Source organism: Phaseolus vulgaris, chromosome 3 (genome assembly GCF_000499845.2).
Source record: "Phaseolus vulgaris cultivar G19833 chromosome 3, P. vulgaris v2.0, whole genome shotgun sequence".
NCBI lineage: Eukaryota > Viridiplantae > Streptophyta > Magnoliopsida > Fabales > Fabaceae > Phaseolus > Phaseolus vulgaris.
Genome location: NC_023757.2, coordinates 38069713 through 38088279, shown reverse-complemented (window position 1 = coordinate 38088279; position 18567 = coordinate 38069713). Strand labels below are relative to the sequence as shown.

Genomic DNA, 18567 nt, shown 5'->3' with positions numbered 1-18567 from the left:
TTTTAACGAAACTAAGAACTAGAAAGATCACTGAAGATAAGATTTTTGTTTAAGTTACCCAATAAATTATGAGTCTTTTAGTAATTTAAAATGAAACATAAGAATGAGGACTGATAAAGACATAGGACAAATATGAACATACTTGTCCTCATCCTCATACCCAATTCCCTCATCCTCATATCCAATTTAAAAAACTGGGTATTATCCATACATATACTTGTATTCGATCAATACTGGGATTCTTCACCCAAATTAGAACGACTTCATACAATATTTGCGAAAACAAGTTTATTTATCATCATTAACCTACTCTATTTGTAGAAGATCACAATTCAACATCTTATGCAGATGGTGTTAATGTAATGGATGCACCTGCAAAAGAATATGTTTAATATGAAGGATTTCTAAAGGGACCAGTGGATATGTTGATCATATTGTTAGGAGACCTGAGACTGAAACAGTGAGGTAAGAAATATAATTTATTTAATTAATCATGTGCTAAAAAATTATTTTCTATGTACTAACAGATTGAATATTTTTTTTGGATCATGGGGAATTGAACTTGGTTTTCCATAACAAGTTAAAATAAATTTGAAGTCTCATGTTACCAGATGTAGGAATTGGTGCAGAATTTTAGGTGTTATAAGAGAACTAAAAAGGGTTAGTCCTTGCATTCATTAAAATGTGATACAAAGAGACAATAGTTTCCATCTTTTTGTTGGTGAGATCGCTATCACCCTATATTATATGCAACTTCAACTTTGATTGTCAACACCAACAACAACTTTCTGTATCCTGATTATAACATCTTGAATCGGATCTACATTCTTCTGAATTGTAGAATTGATGACCTTTTGCACCTTGTCTTTGTTCTTTTGTATGGCTAAATCAATGTGAGATTTGAGTGCTTTAAGGATTGAATGTCCATTGTAGACTAAGATGTGGTGGTTTTTGTTTACCTCCTAGTGAATACCATGCGACCATTTATATAGTTTGACGGTTCGAGATATGTGACATTATAATGGTAATTTTTGAACATGTTAACCGAATAACTTTGATTCAATTAATTTCTTTAATCAAATTAATTTGATCCGATTAATTGGGATAGTTAAATGACTTTGATCTAATTAGTTGAGATAATCAGATGAATTTGATTCAATTAGATCTTTAATCAGATAACTTTGATCCGATTACATATTTTAATCCCATAACTTTGATCCGATTAGATAATTTTTAAATTGGATAACTTTGATCTGATTGTTACTCATATAACTTTGATCCGAGTAAGTTTTTAATCAGATAACTTTGATCCGATTAGTAATATTATTAATAAGATAAATTTGATTAAATTAAGTGTTGATCAAATGACTTTGATTGTGACCCGAGCTAAGGAAAAAAATACATCATTCTTGTTACAAGAATTTAACAAATATAACTCAAAGATAAGATATAAGTTTAATTGTAATAAATCTTGAATTGAGTGACATTTTATGTTCGAAGTAAAAATTTGTCAATAAACTTTTCTAACTTTTAAACTCCATTTTGAAGAGAGTCAATAACTTGATATGGGACATCCCCATTAGATGTTAATTTTTCTTATTGTTTATCCTTTTGGGTGTCACTGAGTTTGCGTCATACCAAATCTTTCTTGCAAAAGACTCATCCTCTAACATTTGTATTGTATCGTTTAGTCACTTTTGACCGTGCAACTTCCTCTTTAACCTGAACTTCTTCTCAGATTTCATGAACAAGATTGAGTTCAATTATTAGGTTGACATCATTGTATTGTTCATCATCATTCTGCCTTTGCCAAGAAGTTTCTCCAAACTCCACAGGAATCATAGTGTCTGCTCCGTAAGTTAAATAGACAAGTGTTTCTTTTGTCGAAGACTGAGATGGGCAATGATATCCCTATAAGATGTCAGGTATATCTTTTGTCCAAAAACTTCTTGCTTGTCTGAGCTTTTTCTTAAGCTCGTTTAAAATGACTTTATTCGCTACTTCAGACTAACCATTTGTTTAAGGGTGCTTGATTGATGATATTTGGTGAATGATGTCGAATTGCTGCAAAAACTGTTCGAAACTTTTATCTATGAATTGCCAACCACTTTTGGTGACGATATAATGGGAGCAAACCATGTCCGCATATAACATTTTTCCAAAAGAACTTTTGCAACTGCTGAGTTGTAATAGTTGTAGGGGGTTCAATCTTTATTCATTTACTGGAACAATGATTATAGACTGGAAATTAGTATACTATGTAAGTTCTTGAAAAGAGAGGTGAGTCACCAATGAATGCGTTTAAATACCAAGTCTTTTCTACACACGAACTTTTACACTACTACACTCTATATTCAATAACAAAAATAATTCTTTTATGATGTGAGAGATCATACCTCAACTAAATAAAAGAAGAACGGACGATTGAGAGGTTCATGATGATGATGATTAAGCAACAATTCTATTTCTAGTGAGTACCATAAAAATTACGGAGGTAGAAATAGTAGTGATCAAAATGTGATTGTTTATTGAATTCTAGTAAGCTATGTATGAATTCAGTTTAATTAGAACTTATTTTAAAACAAATTATTTATTATCTATCTATAGCTCATTTATAGTGTTTATTTAACATTAAGCACCTCCAAAATATAAAAATAATAAAATTGATAAAAATAATATCTAATAAAAGTAGAATAATAGAAGAAATATTTTACTATATATCACTAACAATATATTAGAGTGATTTTTTATAATTTAGAAAGGGAGATAAAAGTAACAAAAAAAAAAGCATCTCATAAACTTATTAGTAACATCTCATAATTTTTGTTTAACTTTATTATTTGAATCATATCTCACCACCGGTTAGAGTTACATGTTTTTAAACACCATCATAAATAATAATAATAATAATAATATTTATTACTGATAGATATAACAAGATGTTCAAAATCCTATATTGAATGTTCTTATCATGTATCTCTTAATCACATATGTTCAATTTTTTTATTAGAATAAAATCCAATAAATCATATTTGTTAAATTTTAAGTGCTGTTTTAACCAAATTTTAGTTTCTGGTTACTTTAATCAAAATCTTGTATTTTGAATATTTATTACGTCTAGTGATTTAGAAGTATTCTCTAACTATTGTATTTATAGACTTTAAGTTTATAAGATATAAATAATCGTTTTTATTTTCCAACATTTGTCACAATAGGTAATTATATTTACACAAATATATTTATTACATTATCATAAAGATATTTATAACAATAAAAATAGTTATAACAATGAGATATTCAAATAACTACAAATGATTTGTTTTTATCACTTATTTAGTTGTTTGTTAATGTACAATAACGTTCTTTATAATATTTTTTTGTTAGTGGATAATAATTTAAACACAATGGTACCGTTACAATTACAATTATTCTTTTTATTTATTATTTTTCTTCCAATTCCAACGGTTAGAAAACAGTAATATTATTCCTTAAATAATTTTACAAAATAATGATGAAATTTCATATTGAAGCAAGAAATATTTGATGGTTGAATGTTGAAGGTATGAAGCAAGTGATTTTTTTAAAAATAAAAAATATTTAATTCTTAAATATAAAAAATATAAATTAGTTATAGATTTTCATGTCAAATTAATTTTTAAAAATATATTTTAGACACAAAATAATCCTATATAGTTTAATCATAAGGTTTATTAATATTAACACTAACTCAAATGGTTTTGACTAAATTATTTAGCTGCTGTAAAGTAAACTAAATATGACCAACAACTGGTCTTGTGAACAAGCAACATGGTAGGAAATAAAATTGAGGAAACTGAAGGGATGGAACTCACCCAGAGAAAAAGTTCTCTCAACTCAACGATAGCAGAGAGAGCCAAACACGTCTTTTGACTCAAAAGTAACCAACCAATTATCTCAATCAACTCAAAGTCTAATGTTTTCCTAAGATTGATTGATGTATGTGTGGTGTGTCATGGACATGGATCTGTGTTGGGTGATTTCTTCTTCTAGCTCCATGTCCATGAAATAGAAAGTGTTTCCTTTTGTAACTGCTTTCCTCTTTTGGTAATTTCGTTTGTAAGGTTGTCCTGTTTGTGCTGGGTTCGATAATTTTTAGATTGCTGCTACAATATGGGTGTGGAGAATGCCTCGAAGTCCTTTTCCACCTCACAATGCGACGACCAACTTAGCAACAGCAGAATCAACACACTTGTGCGTTTGAATGTCTACGATCTCACCCCTGTCAATAATTACGTCTACTGGGTTGGATTTGGCATATTTCATTCTGGCATTGAAGGTCTCTCCCTATCTCTCTGTTTCCTTGAACTTTTTTTACTAACTTTTATGTTGTGTGTCAGATCTGATATGTGTACAGTCTTTTTTTATTTCAATTTTCCATCTTTGTATTGCTTTGAGAAATTCACGATTTGAATTATGCTGTGATATTAAATATGTTTTCTTTGAGTGCTTTTGTAACTTTTCTCCATGAATTGAGAGAGCGGAGAGACTAGTATAATCTTCAGTTACTGAGTAGTAATGTGTGATTAACAACACCTCACCAGCTTGTGGCTTCTCAGATATTGAATTGGACAGTTAACTTCATAAGAGGGGAAAATAAACATGTCAATTCAATGATTATAAACTAAACCCAGAAGACATTAGATGTACCAATTGTAAACCAGTTCAGTAAGGTATGTTGAGGTCAATTTTTTAATGAACAGTTTTGGGATAAGAGATGAAGAATATTTTTTAGATAAAATTAGTTAATATATAAGTTAAAAAATCCTCTTTTAGATAACCAATATAAGAGTATTTGAGTAGTTTTAAGGGATATTCATTGTTTGATCCTCTCCATCTTTTTTGAGACAACACGTGAGGGAAACTAGTTACATATAATTTTTGGTTCACAGTAACTCCATAGTCAAATGTTTTATAAATAAGGGCTCAAAATGAGTTGAAAAGATTAGCTAGTTTTTGAAATGTTTTCACTTTACTACTATTTTTTTGAATTTATATATGATTACGACATTTATATAATTTGATCTTGATTAGTACTATTAAACTATCAAATCTTATTATTGTTGTTTGCTACTTGGTTTTATTATGAGTTATTTTGTGTTGAGAGTATTATGTTGTGCATTACGTTCGGGGAACCCTAGGTTCAAGCTTTCCAAGTATTTCGCACACCCACAGCCACAATTATAAATAATCCAGATTACATGTCTGGAATGAGAAAGACAAATGATGTTATGATGTTCAGTAATGACTTGGAATTCAGAAACACTATCAACAGTATTTACTGTATAATAAACACAAAGGATTTTTGGCTGGAGTAAGGCTAACAAGTTATAAAACTGAAACATCTATTGAACTTATAATAGCACAAATGCAGCTCAATTTCTTTGATCTTATGCTTGTGGTGGCAGATTTTGTATATTCTGAAAGTCTCTAGTCTGTTGAAGTTCATTGAATGATGAGAATCTCATTAACAGCCTTCCAATCCAACAGCTCTTCTCATAGTTGTCTTAAAAGATTTCCCTGAAGTGTCAAACTCCTTACTCTGTTTTGAACATTTGTATTTTGCAATCTTCATGTTTGGCTCTCCCAATCTTCGTTATTGTGTCTAAAGACTTAAATAAGACTAATCCATCTGCTCTAAACTGTATTATACCGTTTACAAGAGGATGTAGAACTATGAGTGTGCTTCGCAAGCTACTCTAGTGGCTTATAGGCTTGTTGATCAACTAATGAGCGCTGGCTTGTCCAAAACCAGTCTGTTTGTTACAATAGCTTAATATTTTGTAATCTGTAGATTTGAATGATTAGGAAAGTCCACGAAATAAGGGATTCTAGAGTGGAGCGGAGAGAAATTTTATTTCCTAAAATAGAATAGAACCCTCTTCTGTATATCTGTTGTATGATTATTCAGTGGAATGAAATCAATTTGTTCTTCCCTAATTTTCCAGAAATAGAAGCTCCAATCTCACTGTCAACTGTAAGCTAACATGCATACATCTTAAGTTGCAATAGAGACCTTGCTATCATCAAAATCATTTTTTATGTTGCATGTTGGTTGTATACGAGGTTTCATGCATCTAAAAGTTGTTTTCCTGGTTGATTGAGAATCTGTATTCAATAAAATAAATAAAAAGAAAATTAGCATATTTAAACTTACTAATTTTTATCCTTTTGATACACTACTCTTTATTTATAGCTTGAGTTCTCAAACATTTCATTTTCGTATGATTGTTTGGAAACAACCATTATTGTCAGAATTGTTCTGAAGATACCCCAGAAAGTCTTTCGTGATTTATGCCGACGAGTTTCCTGCTGTTGTAACTGTTGTTTTAATTTGTATTTCTAATGCTCTAATCTGGTGAAGTTTTTTTGTCTTGCTTTGTTTCTTTGATTTTGAAACAGTGCATGGTAAGGAGTATGGATTTGGAGCCCATGATTTCCCAGCTAGTGGAGTTTTTGAAGTGGAGCCAAGGAAGTGCCCTGGATTCGTATATAGATGTTCCATCACTTTGGGTCAAACCAATATGAGTGCTTCTGAGTTTCGTACATTTATTGAAAACATGGCTTCCGAGTATCATGGGGATACCTATCACCTTATAACTAAGAACTGCAATCATTTTACAGAGGATCTCTCCAATAGATTGACTGGGAAACAAATCCCAGGTTGGGTGAATCGGCTTGCTAAGCTAGGTAAAACCGTACTAGGAAATTCCTTGTAAGCTTATTTTTTACACTTTTATGCGTGATTATCTTTTTATTTCCATATTTATCTTCTGAATTCTTTTAATGAACTAGATGGTAGTTGCTTTCTGCTCTCTTTTCATCTCTTTAGGGAGACACTTGTAACATCAAGCTTCTATCAACCCAACCCGTCAGTTACAAAGTTTAGGGCCATTATAGGACTTGCATATTTCTGAAAACATACTTCAAATAGACAAGGAGAGAAAATACTGTCTTGAGATATCAAGTTATAGGCTCTGTTATGCATAAAAAATAATTAGAATCGAGTTCAAGTCAGTTGTCTAAAATATATTCTGACAATGATATCATGTTTTGCCAATGTTTAAATTTTAAACTTCAATCGATCAACTTTTTTCAAGTTATTCTTGGCAAAGAAAACTACTTTGAAAATATCAAACATCAGTTGCTTTTAGGTGGATAACACCATTTGTAATGTCATCAGTTGAGACTAACATCATCTTGGGTGACGGGCCTAATCGAACGCATTGATTTTCTCTTCTAGTTCTGCTCTATGCATTTTATGTCATTTTCCTCCTAAAATATAAAGAGCATACTCCTAATTCAGCCTTTGGTAAAAATTGTAGGTGCTTTATGCAGTTGTCTACTTCCTGAAAGTCTTCAAGTAACAAGTGTTAAACAGCTACCTGAATACCATGAATGTTCAGGTGGGTATATCTCTTGCTCTTTGTTTCCTCCCAGTTAAAATGTAGTATGAATGATGCATACCATCTTACTAATATCTGCAACCTTTTTTGCTGTCTTTCTTTACGAATGTTTGCAGAAGATGAATTTGTTGAATCTCTTTCACCTGCCACACCCCGCGAGTCAACAGAAATATATGAGGAGCAAGAAAAACACCTTCTTTCATCATCAACTGTAACTGAGGATGTTACTTTTGTTAGAGAAAGCCAAGCAAAATAACTGGTATCTTTGACTTTAGAAATTACACAGGTTGCTTGGAATATTTATCCATTTGATTTGCAGTGATTATTTTTTCTCAATTTTCTAATTCATCCATGTGTTTGGGTTCCTTCATTGAAACTGGAGAATCCAGTGTTGTGTATAAATGTGATTTTCGAATGGGGCTTATTTGTTTGTTTTTATTTTTCTTTGAGGGAGTGGAAAGTGGGGCGAGGTTTTTGAGGCCTACAAGTATTTTGTCATGTTTGAAACTGTAAGTTATGAAATATATTAGCCAGTTTGTTTGACGACAAGGCAGAAAAAGACATCTTCTTGTTGAGGATGAAGGTATAATGTTGTTTTCTTAATGTTGGAGATCACTCCTTAATTTAATGGGAGATTATAACTAATTAATATTGTAATATTATTGTGGGGAGCTGAATTTTTGATACCCTCAATTAAGTCAATTAAAGGGAATAATTGTTGAGAATCTCTCCTTAATTTAATGGGAGATTATGACCAATTAATATTGGTAACACTATTGTGGGAGCTGAATTATTGATACCCTCAATTAAGTCAATTAAGGAGGACAATTATTGAGAATTTCTCCTTAATTTAATGGGAAATTATGACTAATTAATATTGGTAATCGATCCATTGAATATATTTAATGATGATCATTAAAAAGTTTTTTTTGTAAATTGTAACTTTGTCTTGAAAATGTAATGAGCATTAATCTCTTAATGAAGAAGTCTTTCTCTCATTCTCTATATAAAGAGAACTTATGAGGAAGAGAAAGATGAAGCAATGAAGCAGTGAGAAGAACAACATAGAGAAAAAAGATAAAGTAGATATCCATCATAATAGTGAGATTAAAAATCCTAGTGAGATGCTAGAGAGACTTTGTAATCTCACTTTCAGTAGAGGCGTTTCATTCACATAATGATGAGTTTTCCCACATTAAAAATTCTATGTGTCATTATTCATTCCTACTATGAGAGATGGAATCTAGAGAACTATTGAAGAGCTTCGTCTCCTTTTAGTAAAAAGGGTATTTAGCACTTGGGGGTGTACAGTGATAATGATGTACCTTCTTTTTTGGAATGTGTGTTATTTATATTATTTTATTGGGCTGATTTAGTGGAATGGATCGCACTTAAAGTCGTATTACCTAATGGTAGTTTAGCTTCACGGACCTTGATTTGAGTGTGAAATGGATTAAGTGTGTCGGTCGGCCTGCCTGTCCTTGCAAGTCTCGGTCAGGGAGACCGAGTTGTGGTAATAACCGGTTGATCCATATCAGTACAAGTTTATTTGCTCTATTTTCTATTATTTGCTTATTGCTTCCACAAATGTCCATCTTATCTACGATTAATTTCTGAAATTTCCCAGAGAGTCTCATATCCTGCACAGAAAAAGTAAAAGAATGAAATGGCACGATTGAGTAATAATGCCGTCCCATTGATACTTTTTTTTTTTAATGTCATAGAAATACTTATTGTGATTTATAAGTGTGTATATTATTTCCTTCAAATGAGTAAAATTTTTATGTTAATTAGGGTTAGGATATAGTTTCTGTTATTAATATATTTAGGGTTAGGATATAGTTTTTGTTATTAATATACTTTATATTTCATAATAGAAACTATAGTGAAAAGTTTGGCTAATTAATATGTAACCTTTGGAGATAAATATTTATATAGCCCGTGAATGAAGAATTTACATGACAACATATTGATATTTAGATTAGACGTTGAATATTTGTATTACCGTGAAAATACTCTAATACAACATTATACACTAAAATTTCATAATTTATATACTTTATCATAATATTTAGTAGATTATGAGTTTTTATTGGTAAATATTATTTCGTTGACAATTTTATTATCATTTTAAAATTTCCACATAGTTGATTTATTACTGTTGATAATCTGATACACCAATGACTTCACAAGATGGTGAAAATTTACGTAATGTTATTTGTTACTACACTAGATTACAATATATATATATATATATATATATATATATATATATATGTATGTATGTGTGTGTAATGTAAATTCACATTTAAAAGAATAATTTTTTATATTAATGTAGTGACAGCACGGTGCATTAAAACATATTATGTATGATTTAAAATTATAAAAAATAAAAAAATGAATAATTTTTTAACTAATATTGCCTATCTCCAAAATTTCGTTCATGCCAAAATTATTTATAAGTTTTCTTTAACTTTTATATTGTTAGGGCTTGATGATTATTAATAATAACATATGATTATATAATGTGTTGATTTATAGATTTTTTTTTTAATTGTTCATTATCTTAATATATCAAAGCATAAGGCATCAAGATAATGTTGAGAAAATTTTAAATTGAAAAACTGATTTTATGTTTTTACTAAACATAATAATCAATTATTGTTAAAAGTGGTTTTTACATATTTTTCAAATAATAAATTATTTCAGAAAATAATTGATTATGTTGGACAATTTGAAAAACTCAACATTTCATAAATAATCAATTATGTTAAACAATTTTTAAAATGTTTTTTGGGTTGCATTAAAAACATAATAAAGTTTCAATTATAATCCATAATATTAATAATTATAAAAAAACTTTTAAGAAGAAACTTCTCTCATTTGAAATCATTTCATATTTTTTGAAAAAGACAGTCTTGTTTTTTCTTGAGATATTGTGAAATCGTTGTTACATTTACATCTGAATTGAAAAATAAAGTGTTTAAGATTTATCAAGAAGAAGGATGATTATGTTACACATTTGTTATTATAAATCTGTTATATTTTATGTGATATTTTTTCCTTTTCTTTAATAACTGATATTGATAACTTTGTACTAGTGTTTGGTGTGTTGTAGATAATTGAGTCTTTTAATTATCTTTGTTAATCTTCTTCATGGGTGTTTCAAGAAATAGTTTTATTTTCTTATTTTAGTTAAATAGAAGCACTTGTAATTAGATAATTCAATATGTTTAGTAAAAAAAATTAACTCAAATTGTGTGGATTAATTGTATGTGAAGTCAAGAAAAAAACATGATTTATACTTAATTTCTCTAATTATAAAGAGTTTAAGGAAATTTTTCTTTGAAATTTTTAAAAGTCACTTTTAAACTAATTCCCTATCTTTTTTTAAAGCATTTTTAGTCATTATAAAACATTCAATAGACTAACAAAAGACAAATAAAATAAGAAAATTATACTATTTAATACACCAAAAATTGATTAAAATATGATAAAAAAAAAATCCATCAATCCACCAAAACAGATCATTAATGTATCAATAAGAGTATTATATATAATTGCAATTAGTTTTTTAAGTTATTATATACATTAAAAAATAGGTTAATATGATTTGTAGAAATATATTTATATATATGCAAATATTATAAATGGGAAATAATATTTATATTATAATAGAAAGAAGAATAAATTAAATCTTTTTTAATTTTTCAGCTATTTCGTTTTTTTTTTTCAATTTTCTCATATCCCCATTCTCATTTTTTGTATGTAGATAATAGTTTCAAAGATTAAAAATGATAATTTCTTCATCATACTTAACATTTTATACATAGAATTACTTCAGACAAATGAAATAGTGGATATTTCTTTGAATATTTTTAATAGAGAATATTATTCAATAATTCTACATTTAAAATTATGTGCAATATGATACATCTAGTTGTTTGTATTTAGCAGCCTATCATGACAATTCCTTATCCCTCCCAAGTGACTTTGTTTTCCTTAGTTTTGACAAATGATTCAATCTTCCAAATAAACTTGACAACAGTTAGTGGCGTGAAATTCTCTTATTTGTTATCTTGTGAAAATACCCCACTTTTGGTGAATAATCCTTCCCAAACTTTTAAGATCAATGACTCAATACACTTCTTCAAATTTCAGACTTTCATTCACAATAGTGTGATATATATCTTAGTAAGAAAATTATAACTTGAGAACCGAATAATTGATGAGATAAAATTTTTTTATATAAGAAAATATAATAATAAATTGGGGTGCTTATATATTAACACTATACACTTCACTTTAATAAATTAATATTTTATTTATTTATATTATTATATTATTATAAATACTGTCAAATGCATGTTTTTTACTATTCATAGTGTCAAAATAAACTTTTTTTAATAAATTGTGTGCAGAAAGAATACCATACTTTTTCTTCAATTAAAAATTATAATTGCCAAATAATTTTTGATGTAAATACATTATTCGGAAGAAAAAATAATGTACCGTTGGTCTTTTTAGATGGAAATTACCCAGAAATTATTTAATATTTTTTTAAAAAGAGGTCTTGATTATTCTAAAATTCATATTCGTTTAGGTGAAATTTCATTTTACGTATGCTTAATATTTAAAGCTCACGCGCTTTATTATCGAAGTCAACATGAGACTTCGTTTAATAATAAAAAAATTGTTAAAAACAACGTATGAAAGAATATCAACATTTGTCTTTGTCCTGAACAAGTCAGATGTTAAAGGATTCGTCTGTGCTGTATTATGACAAGTTAAAATTGGATATATTTAGCAATAGCATTATGTTGACTGAAATTATTATGGGAAACGCGGTAGCTACAGAATCAAAACAAGAATGACAGTGAAGTGATATGCAATATAATTTCAAGTCTTCAAATGTAACACGAAAGTTAATTTATAAGGGAATTACCTTTTTTCTGTTAAAAATGAAAACTTCCTGAATAAATAATCAAGAAAATTATGAAATAGAAATTAATTTATTAAAAAGAGTTTAAAAAAATTTTAAAAAAAATTAATTTATATAAACCAAAATAATTAGTTACAATAGATACCATTTTAGAAATTAAAAAGAAATTTGATTTCTAAATTAGTTTATATTATTTTTTATTATTGATAAATAGTTTCTAAATTAGTATCTAATTAGCAATCAAAGTTTTTCTACCAAATTTAGAAACTAAATAATTGATAGTTAAAACCTTAGTTGCTAATTAGATATCAATTTAGAAACTATTTAACAATAATATAAAATAATAGAAACTAATTTAGAAACCAATTTTTTTTTTAGTTTCTAAAATATCTTTATTTTAATTTTTATTGTAACTAATTATTTTGGTCTCTAAAACTTAGTTTCTATTTCATGATTTTTTTTTTGAAAGGGATTAATTTTGTTGGTCAAAATTGTCTTCATGCTCTAAATTTGAGCAATATACTCTGTTTAAGGTGAGTGAACCAATTCCTCATTGGTATCAAACTAAATTAATGTAATAACGTTATTCTACACAAACTTACAAAAATTATCTTTTGACGTTCCAAACGATTGGTTAAGTTATTGGCAAAAGGAACAAAAACTGTAGTTACCTTTTTTTGTTGTTGTAAGTTTGACAATTTCTTCCATATATCCCTACCCCTTTTTCTTTCTTTATTTATTCTACTGTATTATTTCACTCCTATTAGCAAGAAAAGACTGATTAGCGTAAAAAATTTAAGACTGCATCAGCAAAGAAGACTTCGTCAGAGAACCTCCAAATCATTTACAGAATAATAATGCCAGGACTGACTTATGAACATGGTTTTTTTCCATAGCAGCAGACAATGTTTGCAAAAGAACCCAGAAAACATATTTATAGTGAAAGAAAAGGTAAACTCTATATATAAATTTCCTCACAGATATATTAGAACTATGTCCCAATTTATACAATTGAAGTAACTAAGTAATAAGAAGAAAAAATAGGAAGGGAATAATAGCCTGGAGCAGATAGATTGAAGTGCATTAGGATCTCTAATGCCCAAGAAAAGTTACTAGTGAGAGCTAGCTATCTGCCAGATAAAATAGTGGTTCCCAGGGAGTAAGTAGATGTACAATCCACATTGCTCGAAACTGAGGTCAACAACCTTGCAAGATTTCGATGATCTACAGGATCTTCATCAACAGCTAGTATATCAACAAGGATCATTCTGGAACCAGGGGGTTCATCCACCCTCACACGCTTCTCAAGCATATCAACCACTTGTGCCATGCTAGGTCTCAACCTTGGCTTCTCTTGTATACACCACAATGCAATATACACTAATCTAATTACCTCACTCTCCTCAATACCCCCACTTTCAATCAACCTACGATCCACAATCTCCATGAACTTCCCCTCCCTCACTTTCTCGTTAACAACCTTGGGAAAAAACTCCCACTTTTTCTTAGTCCTGTCCTTCGGATCCTCCACCCTCATAACATTCCTTCTCCCTCCAACTATTTCCAACAAAACCATCCCATAACTGTAAATATCAGTTTTTTCTGAGACCCCTCTTTCCAAAAGCCACTCAGGAGCCAAGTACCCTCTTGTCCCCCTCATCGTCGTCATGACCTGACTCACATCGTTGCCAATAAGCGTTGAGAGACCAAAATCAGAAACAAGAGCCTTATAATCCTCATCCAAGAGTATATTCTCGGGCTTTACGTCTAGGTGCAAAACCCTCTTCCTGCAATCATGGTGAAGATAAGACAACGCCCTGGCAACATCAATCGCAACCTTATACCTCGTGTTCCATGGCAAACACCCACTTTTACGTGCACGGTTTTCCCTTGGGGGAAAGATCCAACAATCCAAAGATCCGTTCGGGATGTACTCATAAACAAGGTACCTAGGCGCTGTTGGGGCGTTACAGTAACCAAACATGCGCACGAGGTTGACATGGTGCACGCTAGCAATGGCTGCAACTTCTGATCTGAACTCCTTCTCCCCACGCTCCTCTCCATCGATCCGTTTCACTGCAACCGAAGTTCCATCGCTGAGAATGCCTTTGAAGACCACAGCTGAAGACCCTCTTCCCAACAGTGATTGAAACCCATCCGTTGCTTCCTCAAGCTCCTTGTAACGAAACTTCGTGGGAACCCCAGCAACCTTTCTTAAGAAACTGTACTCTATTCGAAGCTCTCGCCCTTCCGTCTTCAACTGTGACTCCAACAACCTCCTCCTGCAGTTGTAACGGTGCCTTATGAGTGAACATGAAAAGACTGCGATGATGACAGCAATAGAAGCGCCACATACGAGGAAGAAGGCATGTGAAAGCTTCAAGGAGACGCGTGCAACGATGATGAATATGATCAGTGCAATCACTGATATCAAAGAGATTATGTTGGCTTTTCTGTCCTCCATTAGAACTTCATTATTTTTTGGTGAAGGAGTAAGTAAGCCAACGCCAAAGGGTCTCTTTATGGTTCCAGTTTGGTATTCTGAGAAGTCTAAGGAGGTCGGTTTAGGTTGTGATGACGGCAAGAAAAAAAGGTGTAACTTGTGTTTAAATAAATCCAACTATTTCATTAGTTTTAGTGAGGGACCATTTTTAACGTGGAAAACAAAGAGCTTAGACCATTTATTTATTTATAACCAAGAAATTTAATTAAAACCAACACAAGTCTCACTTGTATAGGGTGAAGACCGTTGAAAAATCTAGCCATTGTAGTTTTCAGAATTCTTCTGTGAAGCGCGGATTTTGATTTGGTCAATGCTTGAGTTCCCCAACTCCAATGGCAACATATGTAGTGACAAAGGGAAATGAAGAATGAGCAAGTTGAGGTTTAATTTCGCCACTTGAAGCGTGTTGGGAAGTAAATGCAAAACTTGTTGTTCTGCTGTTTCTCTCTCTTCCACAGAATTTATCACACTTCTCCAACTGCTCTTTAGAATACTTCAATGCTGGAGGAGAGAGAGGAGGGTTTCTCTACCCTGTGGTTGTTCATAACATGGCCCTCCAACCATGTGGAATTCAATCACAAACCTCTTTTTCTCACTCCTCTCATTTTGGGATGCCAAGTTCATCTCTCTTCAGTGGGACATCATTTCTTTAAATGTTGTTTTCTTATTTAATATATTCACTTTTAACAATGTGTCCCAAAATCTTATAATTAACATCTATTTCATTAATTAATCCTTAATTTTAAATATTAAATCACTCTAATTTCATTCATATTTTAACACGTGCACAAATTTTAGAACATTGAAAAATTAGAATGAAAAATTCTTTAAATGATTCATATTTTTTTTTTCTTATCAATTTTTTATATAACTATTACATAGGGGACATTTTTTTCACGGATTTATTACGTTTTCGGAAATGATATTCCTAGGATTACTAATTCTGGGAAATTATTTTCATCAAACACGTTTGGTACATGTCTCATTTCTTTGAATATTTTAAATTTATTTAATTCAAAAATAAAAATATTTAAAAATGAGAGATGTTGATAATATTATTTTTTATAACTTGTGAAAATGATTTTCATGCTCAAATCCAGTAATAATTTTTCAAAACTTAAAACAAACACAATTACTTACAAATAAATTAAGTAACGAGACCCGTGGTTTTTGTAGATAAATATGAATTCGAGAAAAAATGTTAATAAATGTACATGATAAAGAGAGAGAAAAAGGGTGTTTCTTTCTGCACCTTTACAATTTTCTTCCTGCACCCTTACAGTCTTAAAAAATACTGAAATTGTTCTTTACAGTTTTAAGTATTTCCATAATAGTGGTTCTATAAGCAAAAGATACTTTCCGAATAGAAAATCTGGAAGACAAAAAATCATTCTGAAACATTTTTTTAGAACACATTTTTTTTATTTCTGAATTTATAAATCTGAAATTTATAAAACATGTTCTGGAAAAGATGTTTCAAAAATTATTTCGAAAAGAACAATCTGGAAGTATTTTTCAAAGGGAGCAAAACAGTCTTTCTGAAAGTTAGGAGGTGCAGGAAGAAATTTGTAGAGGTGCAGGAAGAAGTTGCCAGAGAAAAATTTAGGATATCTGAGCCTAAGCCCAAAACTAACAAGAAGATATCTAAAGCCATAAAAGAGAGGAGACTTTTGTTTCCTGCATCCCCTTTTTTCAACCTGGATCCATACAATTGGATGAAATGATCGAATTGCCCTCGCCCACTTCTCCCTCACTGAACCCCACCTCCACTGCTGCACCATCAATGCTACATAAGAAGAAGAAAAGAAAAACACTATAAAGGATAAAGAAAAGTGAAAAATAAAAACTCATTCTGAAAAGCTTCTTCCAGATTCTGCAAAACGCATTCTAAAAATATTATATATTATGAAAAATTTGTTCTAAAAACCTTGTTTCATTTGTTTTAGAAATTTTATTTTATTCGGAAAGCGTGTTCCAAAATTTATTTTATGAATTTTTTGAAAAATTTCTAGAATCGGTAAATGAAAGGTACTTTAAATAAAGATAAAATGGTTATTTTAAAAATTATATGGGTACGCAAAGAAATTATAAGGGTGCAGGAAGATAAAGATGAGAGAATAACAAAAACAACTCAAATTGGGCCAGGCCTGGTGTTTTTGAAAGAAAAACATAGCCTTTTTTTCTAACTCTATCCTCCAGCTTAAAACACAATTTATCAGTACATGATGTATGTACATTTTTGTTATAATTTTGTGAGAAATTGATATTTAAACACGCTTAAAAGCAATTAAATTGTCATTGCAGTATATGTGGTCGATCTAACAAGAAAAAGAATGTTTGAATAAGGATGGAAGATTTCCCCCTCTTTTATTTTTCATTTTTCTTTTCTTAATTCCGAATCCCCCTTTATTTAATGCAATAATGTGTGTAGGTTAAAGTTTCTTATGTAAAATTAGTTTTTTATCTTTAGGGGAAAACTCTATCCGGAGGAGTTTGTTCTCAGAAAAATATTTGTTAATTTGTAATGAGTTCCATCTTCTATTAATCAAAATAAAGGTTTCTTATAATCTAAGAGGTCAAGTGCAGATAAAAAAAAATTCAAAAAGCTAAGTACTTTCTTCAAAGTCACACATTAGACAAGTCTATAAATAATAACAACATCGCCTCTATAAAATAAACTCATAAAACTGAACTAATTCTGAATAATCTAAAGTTGTTTTCATTTTTAAAATTAATAAATATATGCTGGGATGAATTTCTTTACAAGTACTTATAAAATGGTTGAAGAAAAAATCTGGTGTACCACCTCCACCTTACCGCATTGGTAATTGTCGTCTTTAGTTTTATGCGTACTACATTTGCGATTCTTCCAATTGATGTTGTGAAGTGCTGTTCATGACTTGATTGAGAGTTAATTATAGTGTCATTTTGCTTGCCTATGGAATGGTTTTGAATTAGTTCAAACTTTTTTGTGACTTTGACAAAACCAATGAACTGTGAGTTTTGATTTATAGGGTGATCTTGCATTCTGGATGGGTGCGTCAATCTTGAGAAGGACTCTAGAGTTACTTGTTGGTAGAAGGAATCCAAAGGCACCTGGGAACTTTCATCTTGTGACAGAGCCCAAAGGTTTAAATTGGTTGTTAACAACGCACAAAAAATAAATGAAGGAAGAATCAAGAGGGAATCTTGTTGGAGAGGTGGTGGATGGTGTTCAAAGGCTTTGAAGGTTTTGTGGAAAGCTTCAAACATAGAGGAAATCAACAATTTAATATTAATAATATTTTTATTCATGCTGATAACATGTAAGAAGAGTTATATATAATTTTACTGTTATGTTTACATTCTACTTATTCACAACAACTTTGGAAATTGTAAAAGTCTATTTATGAGTTAAAACAAGTTAATAGAGAATGAATTTCTAAATTTATTTTCATTTTTATATCTTTGAGTTTTGTTTTAAGTATTTCTTATTACTCTCTATTTAAAAAAAATTAAGGATTTTTCTTTATTTTTTATTGTTGTGTACTTTAAATAATTTTTTTTTTTTTTTTTAAGGATTGAAGTTATGCATGTGGTATTTATCTAAAGAAAGTATTGTCTTGACTGATTCTCTCATGTTAACTTGCAAACATGCATCAATGAAGAAGAATTGTTAGAGAACTCCTCTTAATATCCAA

At 30.2% G+C, this 18567-nt stretch overlaps 2 protein-coding genes across 4 annotated transcripts; one reads left to right on the top strand and one right to left on the bottom strand.

Annotated features, from left to right (window-relative positions):
* The first annotated feature begins 3775 nt into the window (after positions 1–3775).
* On the top strand, positions 3776–7985 carry LOC137807498 (deSI-like protein At4g17486). 3 transcript variants are annotated; one of them, XM_068608177.1, is made up of 5 exons: positions 3776–3916; positions 4136–4315; positions 6439–6726; positions 7362–7442; positions 7559–7985. In XM_068608177.1, the coding sequence occupies exons 2-5, from the start codon at positions 4150–4152 to the stop codon at positions 7696–7698; spliced, it is 675 nt and encodes a 224-aa protein (XP_068464278.1). In that variant the 5' UTR covers positions 3776–3916; positions 4136–4149; the 3' UTR covers positions 7699–7985. The 3 variants fall into 3 exon arrangements, with proteins under 3 accessions (XP_068464278.1, XP_068464277.1, XP_068464279.1); XM_068608176.1 differs by having other exon boundaries at positions 3778–3916; positions 4101–4315; XM_068608178.1 differs by having other exon boundaries at positions 3801–3975.
* Positions 7986–13317: 5332 nt separating this feature from the next.
* On the bottom strand, positions 13318–15198 carry LOC137807497 (probable receptor-like protein kinase At5g20050). Its single transcript, XM_068608175.1, has one exon. The coding sequence runs from the start codon at positions 14846–14848 to the stop codon at positions 13511–13513; it is 1338 nt and encodes a 445-aa protein (XP_068464276.1). The 5' UTR covers positions 14849–15198; the 3' UTR covers positions 13318–13510.
* Positions 15199–18567: the final 3369 nt, after the last annotated feature.

Coding starts and splice junctions, on each gene's coding strand:
- LOC137807498 (XM_068608177.1), top strand. CDS start 4,150: ATGGGTGTGGAGAATGCCTCGAAGTCCTTTTCCACCTCACAATGCGAC. Junction 4,316..6,438: donor ATTTCATTCTGGCATTGAAG/GTCTCTCCCTAT, acceptor ATTTTGAAACAG/TGCATGGTAAGGAGTATGGA. Junction 6,727..7,361: donor GAATCGGCTTGCTAAGCTAG/GTAAAACCGTAC, acceptor TAAAAATTGTAG/GTGCTTTATGCAGTTGTCTA.
- LOC137807497 (XM_068608175.1), bottom strand. CDS start 14,848: ATGGAGGACAGAAAAGCCAACATAATCTCTTTGATATCAGTGATTGCA.